At 43.7% G+C, this 13427-nt stretch overlaps 1 protein-coding gene and 1 long non-coding RNA gene across 6 annotated transcripts in view; one reads left to right on the top strand and one right to left on the bottom strand.

The window, feature by feature from the left end:
- The window catches only part of scaper (S-phase cyclin A-associated protein in the ER), a 129627-nt gene that overhangs the window by 83288 nt on the left and 32912 nt on the right, over positions 1-13427 (bottom strand). For all 5 annotated transcript variants that reach the window (XM_088641542.1, XM_088641541.1, XM_088641543.1 and 2 more), the window contains 10 exons: positions 13087-13257; positions 12500-12575; positions 12053-12170; positions 9223-9334; positions 8629-8769; positions 6808-6963; positions 6014-6156; positions 5108-5189; positions 4366-4518; positions 553-660 (listed from right to left, as the gene is read on the bottom strand). In XM_088641542.1, the coding sequence (XP_088497668.1) occupies positions 553-660; positions 4366-4518; positions 5108-5189; positions 6014-6156; positions 6808-6963; positions 8629-8769; positions 9223-9334; positions 12053-12170; positions 12500-12575; positions 13087-13257 (1260 nt within the window). The remainder of the gene's footprint in view (positions 1-552; positions 661-4365; positions 4519-5107; positions 5190-6013; positions 6157-6807; positions 6964-8628; positions 8770-9222; positions 9335-12052; positions 12171-12499; positions 12576-13086; positions 13258-13427) is intronic.
- On the top strand, positions 8790-13171 carry LOC148659392 (uncharacterized). Its single transcript, XR_015940459.1, has 3 exons — positions 8790-9246; positions 10387-10463; positions 13035-13171. It is a non-coding gene; the product is annotated as an uncharacterized LOC148659392 (long non-coding RNA).

Raw genomic sequence — 13427 nt, 5'->3', positions numbered from 1 at the left:
TGTAATGGCTCAGCCATACCTTCAAACACACAATCGCAAACAACCGCAAAACGCGCCAAGAAACAGCTGTAGCACCATGTTTCATCAGTGTTCCTCAAATCTCCTGTAGTTTACCGTTCCAATGTACTTCTGTATCTAACTATAATCATGTACTATAATTTTTGTTTTTGACTACAATCATGTACTCCTAGTCCATATTTAAGTGTTGTAGCAAGCATGTTTTCTCCGACGCTTTGAAAGCCCTCCAGGGCCTTTCTCCCATTGTTCTCAAGACATCGCGGTGAAGCAAGATCCACATTTCACAGTGGATTTAACCCACTTCATGTTTTTCTTAACTGTAAAAAAGCAGCAGTTACTACATCAAGATGATCCTACTGTAGTTTGAGTGGAATTGCATCAACAGATATACACAGTGAAACTACTGTTCAACGCCCTACTCTTCTGTTTCATTACTGTTTGCTGTTAAAAAAAATTTAGAAGTCGGCAGATCACTAAAACCTGCAATGGATCCACCTGTTAGGAGACTCATGTTGTGCTGTATAAGAAACGTACCACTTCCTCATCGGAGAGCTCCCTCCCCTGGATGCTGCTGCTGTCTCTCACTGCCTGCTGGTGTTTCTTCCCTTTGATGTGGCTGAATAAGTGCACCTCTGAGGTAATCTGCAAAACAAGTCATAGCTCTGTGATCACCAGGGCCTGCCTCTATACACACAGAACCGATGGAACAAAAAAGACTTAACTATTCCCAAAAGCCTGGCGACCACAGGATATCCACATCTCCACAGAGAGAACAGAGCCCCTGAAGTCACTTAATGATGTGCCCCATCAAGATTTTCCAGTCACCGTGCTAAATGTATCGACTTGATCTGAAACCTGAACTGTCCACTTTCTGCTCTTTCATTTCCCCTGTTACAATTGATCATCTGCTCCGTAAGTCACCAGCCTGATCTGTCCTGGAAAAAAAACAAGTCTGTTTTAAGAGCTCTGTTCTCTAAAGTCAGCTGGGAGAGCAAAGAAGACAACAGAGAAGAATAGCTGACAAGTGAAGTCATTGTTTAAATCAGTTTATGGCACAAATCTTCCCCTTGAGGATGAACTTTAAGGAATTTGGGATATTGTTAGTCATAGGTCCAGATAACACTGTTTTATAAATCTGGCGTGATCTATGGATGTTACCCTAGCATTGTGGTCATACTGTATGTACTTTGTCTCTGACCTTGCACTCCTACCCTGTTTGTAATGCTTATTACTCACCTAAAAGAGATGTTCCAGCTTGACAAGGCACAACCCACTGTGAGGATCTCCATGTTTCTGCTGGTTTTTTTTTTACTTTGAGAATGAATTCTGTGGTTTTGAGATGAAAGCAAACTGTTCCAAAGTCTCCTCAAGTGTTCAAACAAATTTGGAATTTTACAAAAAATACTGCGCCTTTTTTTTCCTCGGCTCACGCTGAAAATGATGCTCTGTGGTTAAATAACTTGCTCCCAGAAAACAGGTCTGTGTGCTGACAAGCTCATTAAATACCCATTTGTCACCTTAATGTCAGAGTTTGACTGCAGTTGAAGATAAACCGTCTATACTATTTGGCAACGATTCTATTCCAGAAATGCAAGTGGATGGAGACTGCAATAAGAGTGCTAATAATAGCAAGTTTATAGCACTTAAAGAAAAAAAACAAACTGTGAACGAAACTAAACTGAATTGCCTTCCTTCTTTACCGAGAGTGACATGTATTGTTGAGAAGATGGATTGTCTTGGTGAATGCTAAGAAAGAAAATTCACCAGTATTAAAAACTAAAGATGCATTTATACAAGATGCTTCAGTGTTTTAATAACACACTAATTCATTTGGCTTACACTATTGTTAACTAGTGCTGCTCTGATTTCAACACCTGTTTTAAATGTGCTGCTTAGAGTAGCAAAAACAGTCTTTGCACAAGTGAGATGTCAGTGATGAAAGCATACCTATTCGTTTGAATTGAGCCATCTGTCTCAATGGGAATATTCCCCAGTTAAACAATTACAGATAATAATTGCACTTGAAGGATTGCCTGGGGCTACACGGATCAGTATTGATTATACAGCAGTCTCTTGGTCTGTTCTATTCTCATCACAGCTAAGTAGCTCAAGCTCTTTTTTATTTGATCTTCTTGGGATTTGTACAAGGTTTTATTTCCACTTTGTTCCACCCCAGTATGTTTTAGTGTTCACTGGAATCAGACTGAAAGGGCCTCTCTGGCAACAGCTCCCTATTTTCACTTTGAGAAATGATTATTAAAGTCTAGAGGTAGAAGTCTGCATCCTACACTGCTTCATGTCTTAATTCAGTGTGAGATGCCTCTCCTGACACTTGCGAATATTGTACTTACTTTCTGTTATCTCTACGAGATCTTTACATGCTGTATATCCATTTATTTCCCACTAAGGCAAATTTAGAGTTGTCTTCAGAAAATACTGTTATTGTTTTGTCCTTGCCAATATCATACAATAGCTTTCCCACCGATACAAAACATCTCAGAGATCAAACATTAAACGACTGGAGAAAAATGCAAACATTTCGATCAACCTTCCCTGTTCACTTAACAATCCAACACTGCAAATGAGCTGCAAAACATCCAGAATGTTATCCATGCCGGCTTTAAAAAAAAAAACTTACAAAAATCAAATGAGAGCAAGAAACACAGCAGAACAACAATTCTGTAGAATGACCAGGTCATTCTCTCACAGAATGGAACAAAGCACACTGTTAATATCATTAAGCAGAGTGCTTCTGGGTGACCTAAAGATGATCACTAGTGTCAGACGCTGGCCAAGGGCATCTGACATTTTTAACAGGATTTGATTCTCTCTCCCTCCCTCTCGCTCCTTTTTTTTAATCTCAGGGAGGTCTGAAGCTCCAAGGTGCCTCAACCTCGTTGCTGTGAAAGCAGCTCTATAAGAGATAAATATGCCTCCTTCAGATTTGTCACATGCCATTTCTATAATCAAGCCCAGACCTGCATTTCTGTCCAAAGGTTTATATTTAATTAATGTCGTTAAAAACGAATTTAGACACATTCTCCTGCAAAACTACTGTCCAGTCAACAGCTTTGTGGGTGGTGCATTTAATAGTATTACAACAAAAATGCTGACAGGTAGGTACTGCAAGAACCTCAAACTGAAAAAAGCAAACAATATAGTTAGGAATTGTTTCTCAGTGAATGTACTTACTTGCTCACCAGTTGGCCATTAGTCTATAAATTTACTACTATGCAATTTAATCAAAATTCACAGCACCGTTTCATAGTGCCAAGCAGTGCCAGCAGCTGAAACAGAAATCATTAGAACTGAAGTACCGCCTACAGATTACAGTAAATATCAGCAGCATTAGAACAGAAATACATGTCAGTTATAGATGAAATTTCTGAAAATGATTAAACTGTCCGTGCTATAAGCAACACATCTGAACTTTTTTTGAATGATTTATAAGGCTCACCCAGTCCTGACTTGGACATTTCTGCTTCATATATTTAATCTGCCTAATTAGTTTAGATGCATTTTTCTTTGTGATTACTGATCATCATCATCTGCTGCATCTGTGTGAGCTGATTGGTTTTAAATGAGAAATTTTAATTAATTGACTTCTCTGGTTAAATAAAGTGATGACACTGAACAAAGAAGTTGAAGAGTTTTCAGATTTGTTCTTTATACCTTTGTAACACCACCCCACAAAAACATTAGTATTTGTCTATGGTTTGGCAGTAAATGGAGGAAATCCTGTAATAGTTGTAGGAATAATTTATAGTGTGCTTTTCATTCCAAAGGAACCCAAAGCACTTTGCATATATCAGGGGACACAGTTCACCCACCACTGCAATACAGCACCAACCTGGTTGCCCTACTGCACAGCAGATCAGGTAGGAAAAGAAAGAAATTCCTTTACCAACAGAAGTGGGGGGTGAAATATAGGGAGCATGCGAAGATTACTTTAGCAAGGACATTAATGTCAACACCTTCACTCTCACGAACAGTGCCACAGGATCTTTAATGATCTGGTGCCCGAGTACCTCGGTTTAACATCTTATCCAAAGAACGGTGCTATCTACAGCAGGTCCCAGGTCACAATATTGGGGCATGAGTTTTGAAAAAGCTCAGAAAAGCGCCACCTGCTGGTCCATCAACATCACTTTCAGCACCAACTAGGTTTTCCTAAAAGGTCTCCCCATCTCTTTCGTGACCACACCAAATTTTGATTCAATAGTTAAATGAGTCAACCCCCTCACATTTCATTAGGCTTTAGTGAAAAGACTCTGATAGTTCACAGCTCCTCAGCAAGCAACACATCAGCTCTAGAGCTGAAGCTTTACTTCTCTACTTCCTGCTTACCGTGACATTACACAGAGAGCACTGCTTCTTGCGTTCATAAGGTGTCAGTTTTGGGGCGTAGTCCGTGTTGTTGTGTCTGCCACTGCTTAGCTCTGCGGCCTTCTCCTTTCTCTGCTCAATCTGCTCCATGTGCCTCCGACTGCTTTCGTCGTGCTAGGGGAGAATTTGACAGAGGACGTCCAACATGTAATACAATCCGCTTTAAAGTGAAAGGGGCCGAAAATTCTTAAGTCGTGAAGTAATGATGGATTTTAAGTTGGCTTCAGAGCTAGTTTAAGAGGACAATTCGGACTTGCCCAGCCCTTGAAAGCTGGTATTGGATAATACTGTACAAACAAAAACAAAAGCATAGGCTAACAGAAATGTAGTTCTAGTGGCGAAAACAGAATGCGTGTTCCCCAAGAGAGCGACTGCATTAAAAAAAAGAAGCACTAAGACAGAAAAGGGGTGTCTTTATGGCCACCTTCATGTCTTAATAACACTCTAGAGTCCTGCCAAGAAAGAATCTCCCGATCAGCCAGCACTAACAACATTTTGCGAGTGCCATGAAAAGAGGAAAAAATTAAGAGCCAAGACTAGCATTTACTGCAGTGACCTGAGCAGAACATCCAAGGGTTTAAGATGTGCGAAATAAACCACGACTTTTACTGGCTTTGCATATACTTGGAATACTGGATGTTGCACAAACATGCAGGCCACCCTGTTAATTGGCAGGCTCTCCGGCTTTGTGCGGATGGTGCACCTTGAGCTGTATCTTCTTCTGCAGTTCCTCCATCGCCTCTTGCTGAGCTGCGCTCAGGGCTGCCAGTCTCTCCTCCCGGTCTCTGTCATGGGGAACCACACAAGGGACAGTTTCAGGACAGAAGAGCACAGGACTGCCCCTTGTCTTCTTTCTGTCACACAGTCATGGTGGCACACGATAATAACTCAGGTCTTCCTCTGCCACGCACATATGGCTTTATAAGCCTGATATAATTTAACACAGGACCTACCATTTCTATTAACTTATTCTACTGCCTAAGCACAGCAGTCACTGTGCGAGGCAAGTGTTATGAGTTACAACACCTTGTAATGTCATGGCCAGTTATGCCCTATAATTCTGCCATCAGCGAGAGAATAAGCATTGTTTAACACGCAGCAGACTTCTTTGCCATCTTCTTCACTGTGCCACTTTCAACGGTAAAAAAGCAATTCTCTGGGCTTCATGCCCGGCTCCCAAAAATATGCCAGCTGTGCTGTTTTTTTTCAGATCCATATACCAAACTCATTCTAGCCCCAGACAGCTTGCTTAAAACGTCTAACCTGAGTTTAACTACATTAAGGTTAACATAAACATACGACACAGTCTTATGTGTAAAGCAAAACTCAACTTGCACATTATCTGAAACCAGACTGTTTAGAATATAATCTGCACGTACAAAAAATATATGATACGAGCAGAGGACAAGGCTGGTGAATCACAGTACTATATTTTTCACTAGGTTGGATTTTCCATTTTAGTCTGGGGACTCTCTGGTAAGAAAGGATTTTTTTCGGTGATGACAGATCTTTCACTTTCTAAACTGGGAATGTTTTTGATTTCCGTGCCCAGTGCCTGACTGCTTGTGCCACCCCCCCCCCCTCCAGCGAGGAGTCTGCTGGCACGGACCTGGCCCTCTCGCGCGCGGCGTCCTCCCGCGCCCGCTCCTTCTCCTGCCTCTGCTGCTCGATGCGCGCCTCCTGCTCCCGCCGCCGCATCAGCAGCTCCTCCACGCGCGCCTGCCTCTCGGCCTCCAGCGCCCGCTTGCGCTCCTGCCCGCAGGACGACACGACAGGACGTCAGGGCGCGGATCAGCAGCGCTGCCCGGCCGCGCAGGGTGAAATCAGCAGAATGGTCATCAGACTGTCACTCTAAAACACACCCATCCCCATGGGGGGGGAGAGCACTGTTCAGCAAGGCCCTAAGCATCTCCGCGTGTTCCCACTGATTTTCAGAAAAGAATCTCAAATTAGCAAAACAGAAGGGCAAATAGAACACTTTCCCCAGTTCTGGAAGTTTTTACTGCACATTAAGTGATGTCCTGCTTTGATAACCATTTTATTCAGCTCTTTGTGACCCCTGACCTTTGTTAATGAACATATCTAGTGTCCTGTGTATTTATTGTCACGTATCTAGTGTCCTGTCCTGTGCGTTTATTGCTCTGTACTACCCAATTGCTTGTGGTTGTGCGAGGATGTGTGTGATGGTCAGCTGCCTGACTGTTCTGTGATGTTCAGTACTGTGCACACTGTGTGCTGTTGTCTCTTGTGCAGTGATCAACCCAAGGGAACGGCGCAAATAGGAATAACAATGTACACGTGCATTCGGCAGATATATTCCTCTCTCTCTCTGCGGTGTTTCAGAGAGAGTACTGGGGTGTTGTGAAGTGGGGGCACAGCGGGGCGACGGGAAGTGGGGCGCACCTGCACGGCCTCGTCGCGCGCCTGCTTCTCCTCCTGCCGCCGCTGGCGCTCTTCCTGCAGCTCGCCCAGACGCTGCTCGTACTCGTTCAGCTTGGCCAGCACGTCGTGCCTCTTGTTCTGGGCCTCCAGAGTGTTTATAAACGCAATCTCGTTCACCTGCGGCGGGACGCAATGTTAGAGAACGGAGGCCGGCGGGCTCGGCCCAGCGGATCTGCCTCAGAGTTTAACAGGCTGGAAGGCCTCCAGAAGGTGCCGCCGCCTCACAGCAAGCGCCTGTCAACACTGGTGATTTTTTTAAGCTTTTGCAGATCCACATCTGTCTGAGAGAGAGATTTGGTAGCATTTTCATTTGATCCCCTTTAACGCATAAAAACAATGCATTCTGCCCCACGTGGAGGAGTTAATGAGACAGAAACTTGGAAAGGCAAGCTGAATCGCAGAAAGACAATAAACAGCCCCTAACTCTGTTTACTGTGTGAACCGCCAGCAAATTATTAATTTATTATTAACGCTTCAACTTATTCTTTATTCAGTGTCATCGCTTTATTTAATCAGAGGTCAATTAGGTAAAACTTCTCATTGACAGAGACGACAAAACCAAGCAGCAGATGATGATGATAATTATTATTACTGCCTATGCCAGTATAGGCTTTCTATTTCTGAAACAAATAAAAATCAGAAATAAAACCAGCATCAGGAACAAGATTTACCTTACTGTCTTTTACCGTGTGATAATGCAACTTGGGCGCCCTTTTGAAAGTAGTGGATATTATCGCAAATGCAATTTGGATAAAAACCCTCAAAAGAACCAAGAAAACAAAATGAAACTCAACAAAGCCCAAGCTGCAGAAGCATGATGCTAGGTCTCAAAGAGACGCCAGATTTTCTGCTCTGCTGGCTGACTGGAACACATTAGCAGCCTGGATTTTTCAGCTCAGTGGTTAGCAGCCAGGATGGGGATTTGAAAGGACTTGGTGGGGGTAGCAAGTCATGTTGCCGTTTTCCTGAACCAGGACGCTTTCCCTTCCTCATTCTACAAAGAAGCTTTGCAATCCACTTGGAACTAATTAACACCAACCTTTAGGCAGCTCCAACCCACAAGGGGCAAGGAAACCAAGCTCCAAGGTAGAGTACAAACAAGAGTTTAAACACCTGCTTCTCACAGTTTTTGGAATTTCTTAGTGTGATCATATTAACCATGAATGTCATAATTAAAAAATTATGAAGGCTGACAATAGGGTTTAGCGATATTAGGCTTGTACAAGCCACATTTTTCCATTACCAACTAACAAACTAGCTTACACTTATCATAGTTATCTTCTAACTGACTAAATTCTACCCCATTAAATTTAATTTATTTATGTTTTTTGGTAGCCTTTGTTTCCAGTATGATACTTGAGTAATGGATCCTTAGTAAAATTTGCCTTAAGTAGTAAAAGTACCTGGGTTGGGATATATTTCCCTTATCTGATGAGGTACACAATGAATTTATAATTCTACTTAAGTCTCTTGGGCTTTACCCCCACTGCAGTGCCATCTAGTCTTTTTAAGAGCTGCCAGGCTGGGCTTTCACAGCCTTTACTTTTTTTGGTATTTGGTGTTTACACCAGCCTACCTTCACTTTGAAACTTTGTCACTGAGTTACGCTTAAGAAAGTGTAATATTTAATTCTGTTTAGAAGAAGTAAGAAAAAGAATGGCAACCAAATGCAGTTACTTTGACAACGACAAATCCAGTTATTGGTTTAGGTTGCCACCTAAAACAGCCCCACTTGAGACATCAGGAGAGTCATTCCATTTCACCTCCACGCTCAGCATTCACCTTTGCTTCCTCCTCTTGTGCCTTTTTCACGATGGCCTGGAGTTGCAGCTCCCGTTTAAACTCTGCATGCAGCAGCTTCTCCTCCATCATCCTGCGCCTCTGTTCCAAGAGCTCCTCCTTCCACTTCCTCACCTCCTTCTCCTGCAAGAGGGTGACGCAAACAGAGGTGGGTGAGACGCGTCCGGGCGTCGGCAGGGACGTGACCCCCTAGCAGCGCATGCTTCCTGTAGCCGACGTCGGTACAGCGAGACACTGATCTCCTACACATTCCACCGGCAGGGCTGACCGCCAGAAAAACAAACATCACCGTTCACTCCGTCTGCTTGAAGCATGTGTTTGTGCAGTTGAACACGCCTGTTTATTCCAAGACTCAAGCAGAAGCCCCTTCTACCTTTGCACTCAACTTTCAGGTAGAATGGAGCACAAAAAGAAACCTGACGGAGAAAAACTGCCGTAGGTTCTGAGAAGGTACGTTTGAACAGGAGCAGACATTCTGGTGTGTTTACTAAATGATGAAGGTCACGATAACAGATTCACAGAAGGCACCAACCGACAGGTGAAGGTCCTGCCCTCTGTTTCCGGCCTTTAACTCACCCTCTCCAAGAGCTTCTGCAGCTTGTGAGTTTTTTCCTCTCTGAGTTTTTCGCGGAGCTGCTGTGCCTTCAGCTGCTTCTCTTCGTGTTTCTTCTTAGATTCCGCAATGGTCCTGCCGACCAGCACCGAAAACAAGGTTTAGTCACGCCCGCTGTATTACAGTAATGGGAACAGCTGGGAATGAGACTGTCGTAGACGAAAACCTGACATGCAATCTTAGATGACCCCTCATTTAAGATTATTATTGATCTGGCACATAAAATCTTAGACGACCACTGTCACCCACTCTTTTTTAGAATATACTCTGTAAGAGGAGGTACCAGATCAACTGTATGAAGACTAAGAAAGTACTTCCTTTATATCTAAAAGTATTCAAATGTAGACTAATGAATAAAATGTTTGCAGGTAGGGCTCTTATTATTTTTGATGTTTTTAGACTGGAAGCTCATTGTCTGTTTTTAAACCTTTATGGTACTGAAAGATTTAGCGATGCCGCGATTATCATAAACATTTGCCGATCACACATTTCCAATTCAAAATACTTAATGAGTGCAAATACCTATAATATGCCCACAGAGTGCTAATTATTTTCTGGTAAAGGGAAAATTGCCATCAACTATCACACTTGAAATTTGTGACATGTAGGACAAATTTCTAATTTAATGCAGGCCTTGCTAAGAGAAAAGGGGAAAACGGTATTAAAGCAATTACATGTGTTACTATGCCTGCAAATTTTGGATGGAATGAACAGGCCTCAGAATAAATACCTAAACAAAGCAGCAGATATACCATAATTCAAGACAAGACTAACTGTATTATGCACTGGAGAAAAAATCCTGTAATTTGATTATCATCAAGATGACCCGGTGATGATGCGTTTAGGAAAACCAAAGGGGGCTTCACCTTCTACAAAATGCATCAGGAATCTTGGCAGTCGCTTATTTAATATTCAAAAACCCATAACTGAGCTGTTTTCCTTTAAGAAAAATCAATAACCTCTTATTCTACAAAAGAATGAAACAAGGTGTCTTTTAAAGATGAAAAATATTTTTGTTTGCCTGCTATTTCAAAACTTGCTAGCTCTGAGCATTCACATGAAAGCTTGCTTTGAAAATTTAAATATTAATATTCATGCTGTGACACAAAGTTTCTGTGGCTTCACAGGATCCTGAAATGCAAACAGACGTATCACGGACAGATCATCATCACATCGCTGCACCCCAGCAACCTGTATATGCATGGTACTAGCTAGGGATGTCTTGTCTGGTTATGTCATTTGTCATAATAACTTAAATCACTTCACAAGAGAAAAAAAATATTCTAGGCTGTCAGCGTACTCTTTGCTCATCTATCTGAGTGGAATTCCATGGAGGATGCACATAAACTGCAGACCAGAATGCGGTGCCCATTCGGTAAGACAACCAACAGGTGTAGAATGTGAAGCACACCAAAATTAACGTCTCGGCACAGAGCAGCTTCAGACCTGAAAGCTTCAGACTGAAATTGTAGGAATTGTAATAAATCCAGGAAAGTATTGTTGAAATGCAAATTGTTGCCTTTACTTCCTCCGAGCTTTCTCTCTTAGCTTGGCTTGACTCTGGATTTTCCTGACCCTAGGCTGGGCTGCCCTGGCTCTTGACTTATTTGGTGCTGCCGGCCTCTTTGCTGTTTTGGGGCTCTTGGCGGCCTCTTTTGCTGCTGCTGGTCTTACAGCTGGCTTCTCAGGCTGGGTGGCTTCTTCATCTCCTCCACCCGCTTCCTGCTGAGCTTGAAGAAGCATGGAGCATCGGGGCTCTTGGTCTGCGCCATGGTGGTGTTGATCTCCAGGCTCCACATTGTGGCTGCCAGCTGCCTGGGATTCTTCAGGGCAGCCAGGGAAACACCTCCACCTCCTCCTCTCTTAGAGGCTGCTTCTCTCCTTGGAGGCAGACAGACCCTTCAAAATGAGCTCTCCCATGCTGGGTCCTTCCTTCTTGGGCTTGGTGTGGGAGGGGGCTGGAGCCAATTTCTTGGCCTTTGCTGCGTACGTCTCTCTCTGCTGACCCAAGCAGACAGCGGTCTAGGTGCTTTTGTTCCATATTACAGCCATGTTTGATCTTTATCAAGTGCTGAAGTCTATCGTTTTGCTTTCCAGTTGAAATGCAGTGGTTGTTTATGCTGTTTGACATTTTAATTTAATTGGAAGAAAGGACTTTCAAGTATTACAGAATATTCTCTACCAGATAAGTGGAAACCTATCAAAAGTAGGACCGACTGCGGGACATTATCATGTCGTGAACTACAATAACAGAGCAGTATCAGTGAAAGGGTACTTTCTGCATAGTCAATTCCAAGAGCGTCAGAGGAGAAAAAAATAGTTCTATTGCTAGAAATAGAGAGCCACAAGAACTGTGCATTGCAATTCCATTTCATTCCACATCAAACTGAAATGCAATACAGTCTATTTACATCCTTGCATTAATGTTTCAGTTGACGTGTCTGCTCTCAGCAACCAAAGCACTGAGTGCTCAAATGACTGTTTGAAAAATCGCTATTTTGCAGGAAGACGAATAAGCAAATGACATACCAAAGTACTCCAAAAGCTCACATATAATACTATCATCATCAGAGACGTAGCAACAGAGGAAGAAGACCCTTGTGTGCTTGCTAATCCTTATGATCCTGTAGCTGCATTAGAGGAACTAGTATGCAGCTGGATATAGCCAAGTAAAAAATGTATTGGTTAGTTCAGAGATTAGAGTCTGGTTTGGGCTGGGAATACGAAGAGCAGCCAAGTATAGCCACGCTGACGCTAACCCCAGTGTGCCTTAGGAGTAAGGCGCAAACCCACCGCTTGCGAGAGGGAGAGGAGAGTTTCTCGTGCATGTGAATGCCATGGCCTGGGGGGCGGGCTGGCTCCTCCTCCACAATGTCCCCCCAGGAGGTGCTCTGACGCCAGGGCTCGCGGGCTGCGGGGAGAGAGAGGGAGAGAGAGGGAGAGAGAGGGAGAGCACACAGTGAGAGAGAGCGCCACGCCAGGAGTCTGCTTCCACACCAATTCCATTGACAGCGCCACACGTCGGCCTCACACCCGTTCTGCTTCAAGAGCACTCTGAAGTCTGCAGATTTATCATGAATAACACGCTTCTAATTAAAAACTCTCTCAGTTCCCCCCCCCCCCCCCAGAGGTAAGACTTTTTTTCCTCGATCCACATGACTCTTTTTCTAATATTAATGCGTACAGAAGGAAAGCTGAACAACGGTGTGCGCAAGAAGTTGGAGAAAAGACCGTACTGACCTTCGTAATCGGCCAAGACTTCATTCCAATCCATGTTCAAGCCACAGCAAGACATACTTCCACTGCCTATGCTGGCCTGGAAAAGATACCAGTGACAGGAGAGGAAGTGAGTGGAGAATGTTCTGGAACGAACTCGGCTCCCACCCCCTCAGAGGGGCTGACAAGTTTTGGAAACAGCCCTTTGCTGAGGCTCCAGACTACTGTCGTCTCCCATTTTTTTAACCACACACTGCTGCCCACTTACACCAGGGAGTTTAGTCCGAGCCTTGTACATTAGACAAAGTGTAGAACCTCAGAATCGTATTGCACAACAATCAAAAAATGCAATGTAATCTCTCTTTCAAAGAGAATAAAAACAGCAAATAGATGTTTCCTCAGTACAGAAATGTTCCTGCCATTGCTGCAGGGCTTTTTGATGAAGTGGATTTTTTTCTCTCCTATTAAGGAGTGGGTTGACGCTGTATGTGTTGATGGGAGGGGTTGTTTTATCCTGGTTTGTGATTGTTCCTAAAAAAACAGATGTTTTAATCCACAGGAGCACACCGAAGTGGGCCCTGTCCTCCCAGAGACGCCAGGAGGGCTCTTACCGAGAAGTCGCTCTCGTTGTCGGTCTCGAGGTCGTTGTTCTCCTCGGCCTGGATCTCGCGGGTCAGCTGCTCTTCCTCCGCAATAGCGCTGGCGATGGCCTCCTCGTTGGCCTTCTCCAGACGGTCGGCCAGCTCCTCCTTCTTCGCCAGGACCTCGGCCATCGTCTGGGTCTGAAACCAGACGCACGTCAGCTCGCGAACCTCCAGCCAGCAAAGAACTAAAACAAATGTGCCTTCCTACGATTAATTATGAAAAAAAAATCAGGGGTATGTACTGTATGTGACCCAGCTACTGCAACATTTCCCAACACTGAGTACGAAGGAATGTTTTCATTTCCAAA

The sequence above is a fragment of the Lepisosteus platostomus genome, chromosome 7 (assembly GCF_059453375.1).
Source record: "Lepisosteus platostomus isolate fLepPlt1 chromosome 7, fLepPlt1.hap1, whole genome shotgun sequence".
NCBI classification, from domain to species: Eukaryota; Metazoa; Chordata; class Actinopteri; order Semionotiformes; family Lepisosteidae; genus Lepisosteus; species Lepisosteus platostomus.
The sequence above is the reverse complement of the archived record's forward strand: the minus strand, read 5'-3'. Positions and strand labels throughout refer to the sequence as shown.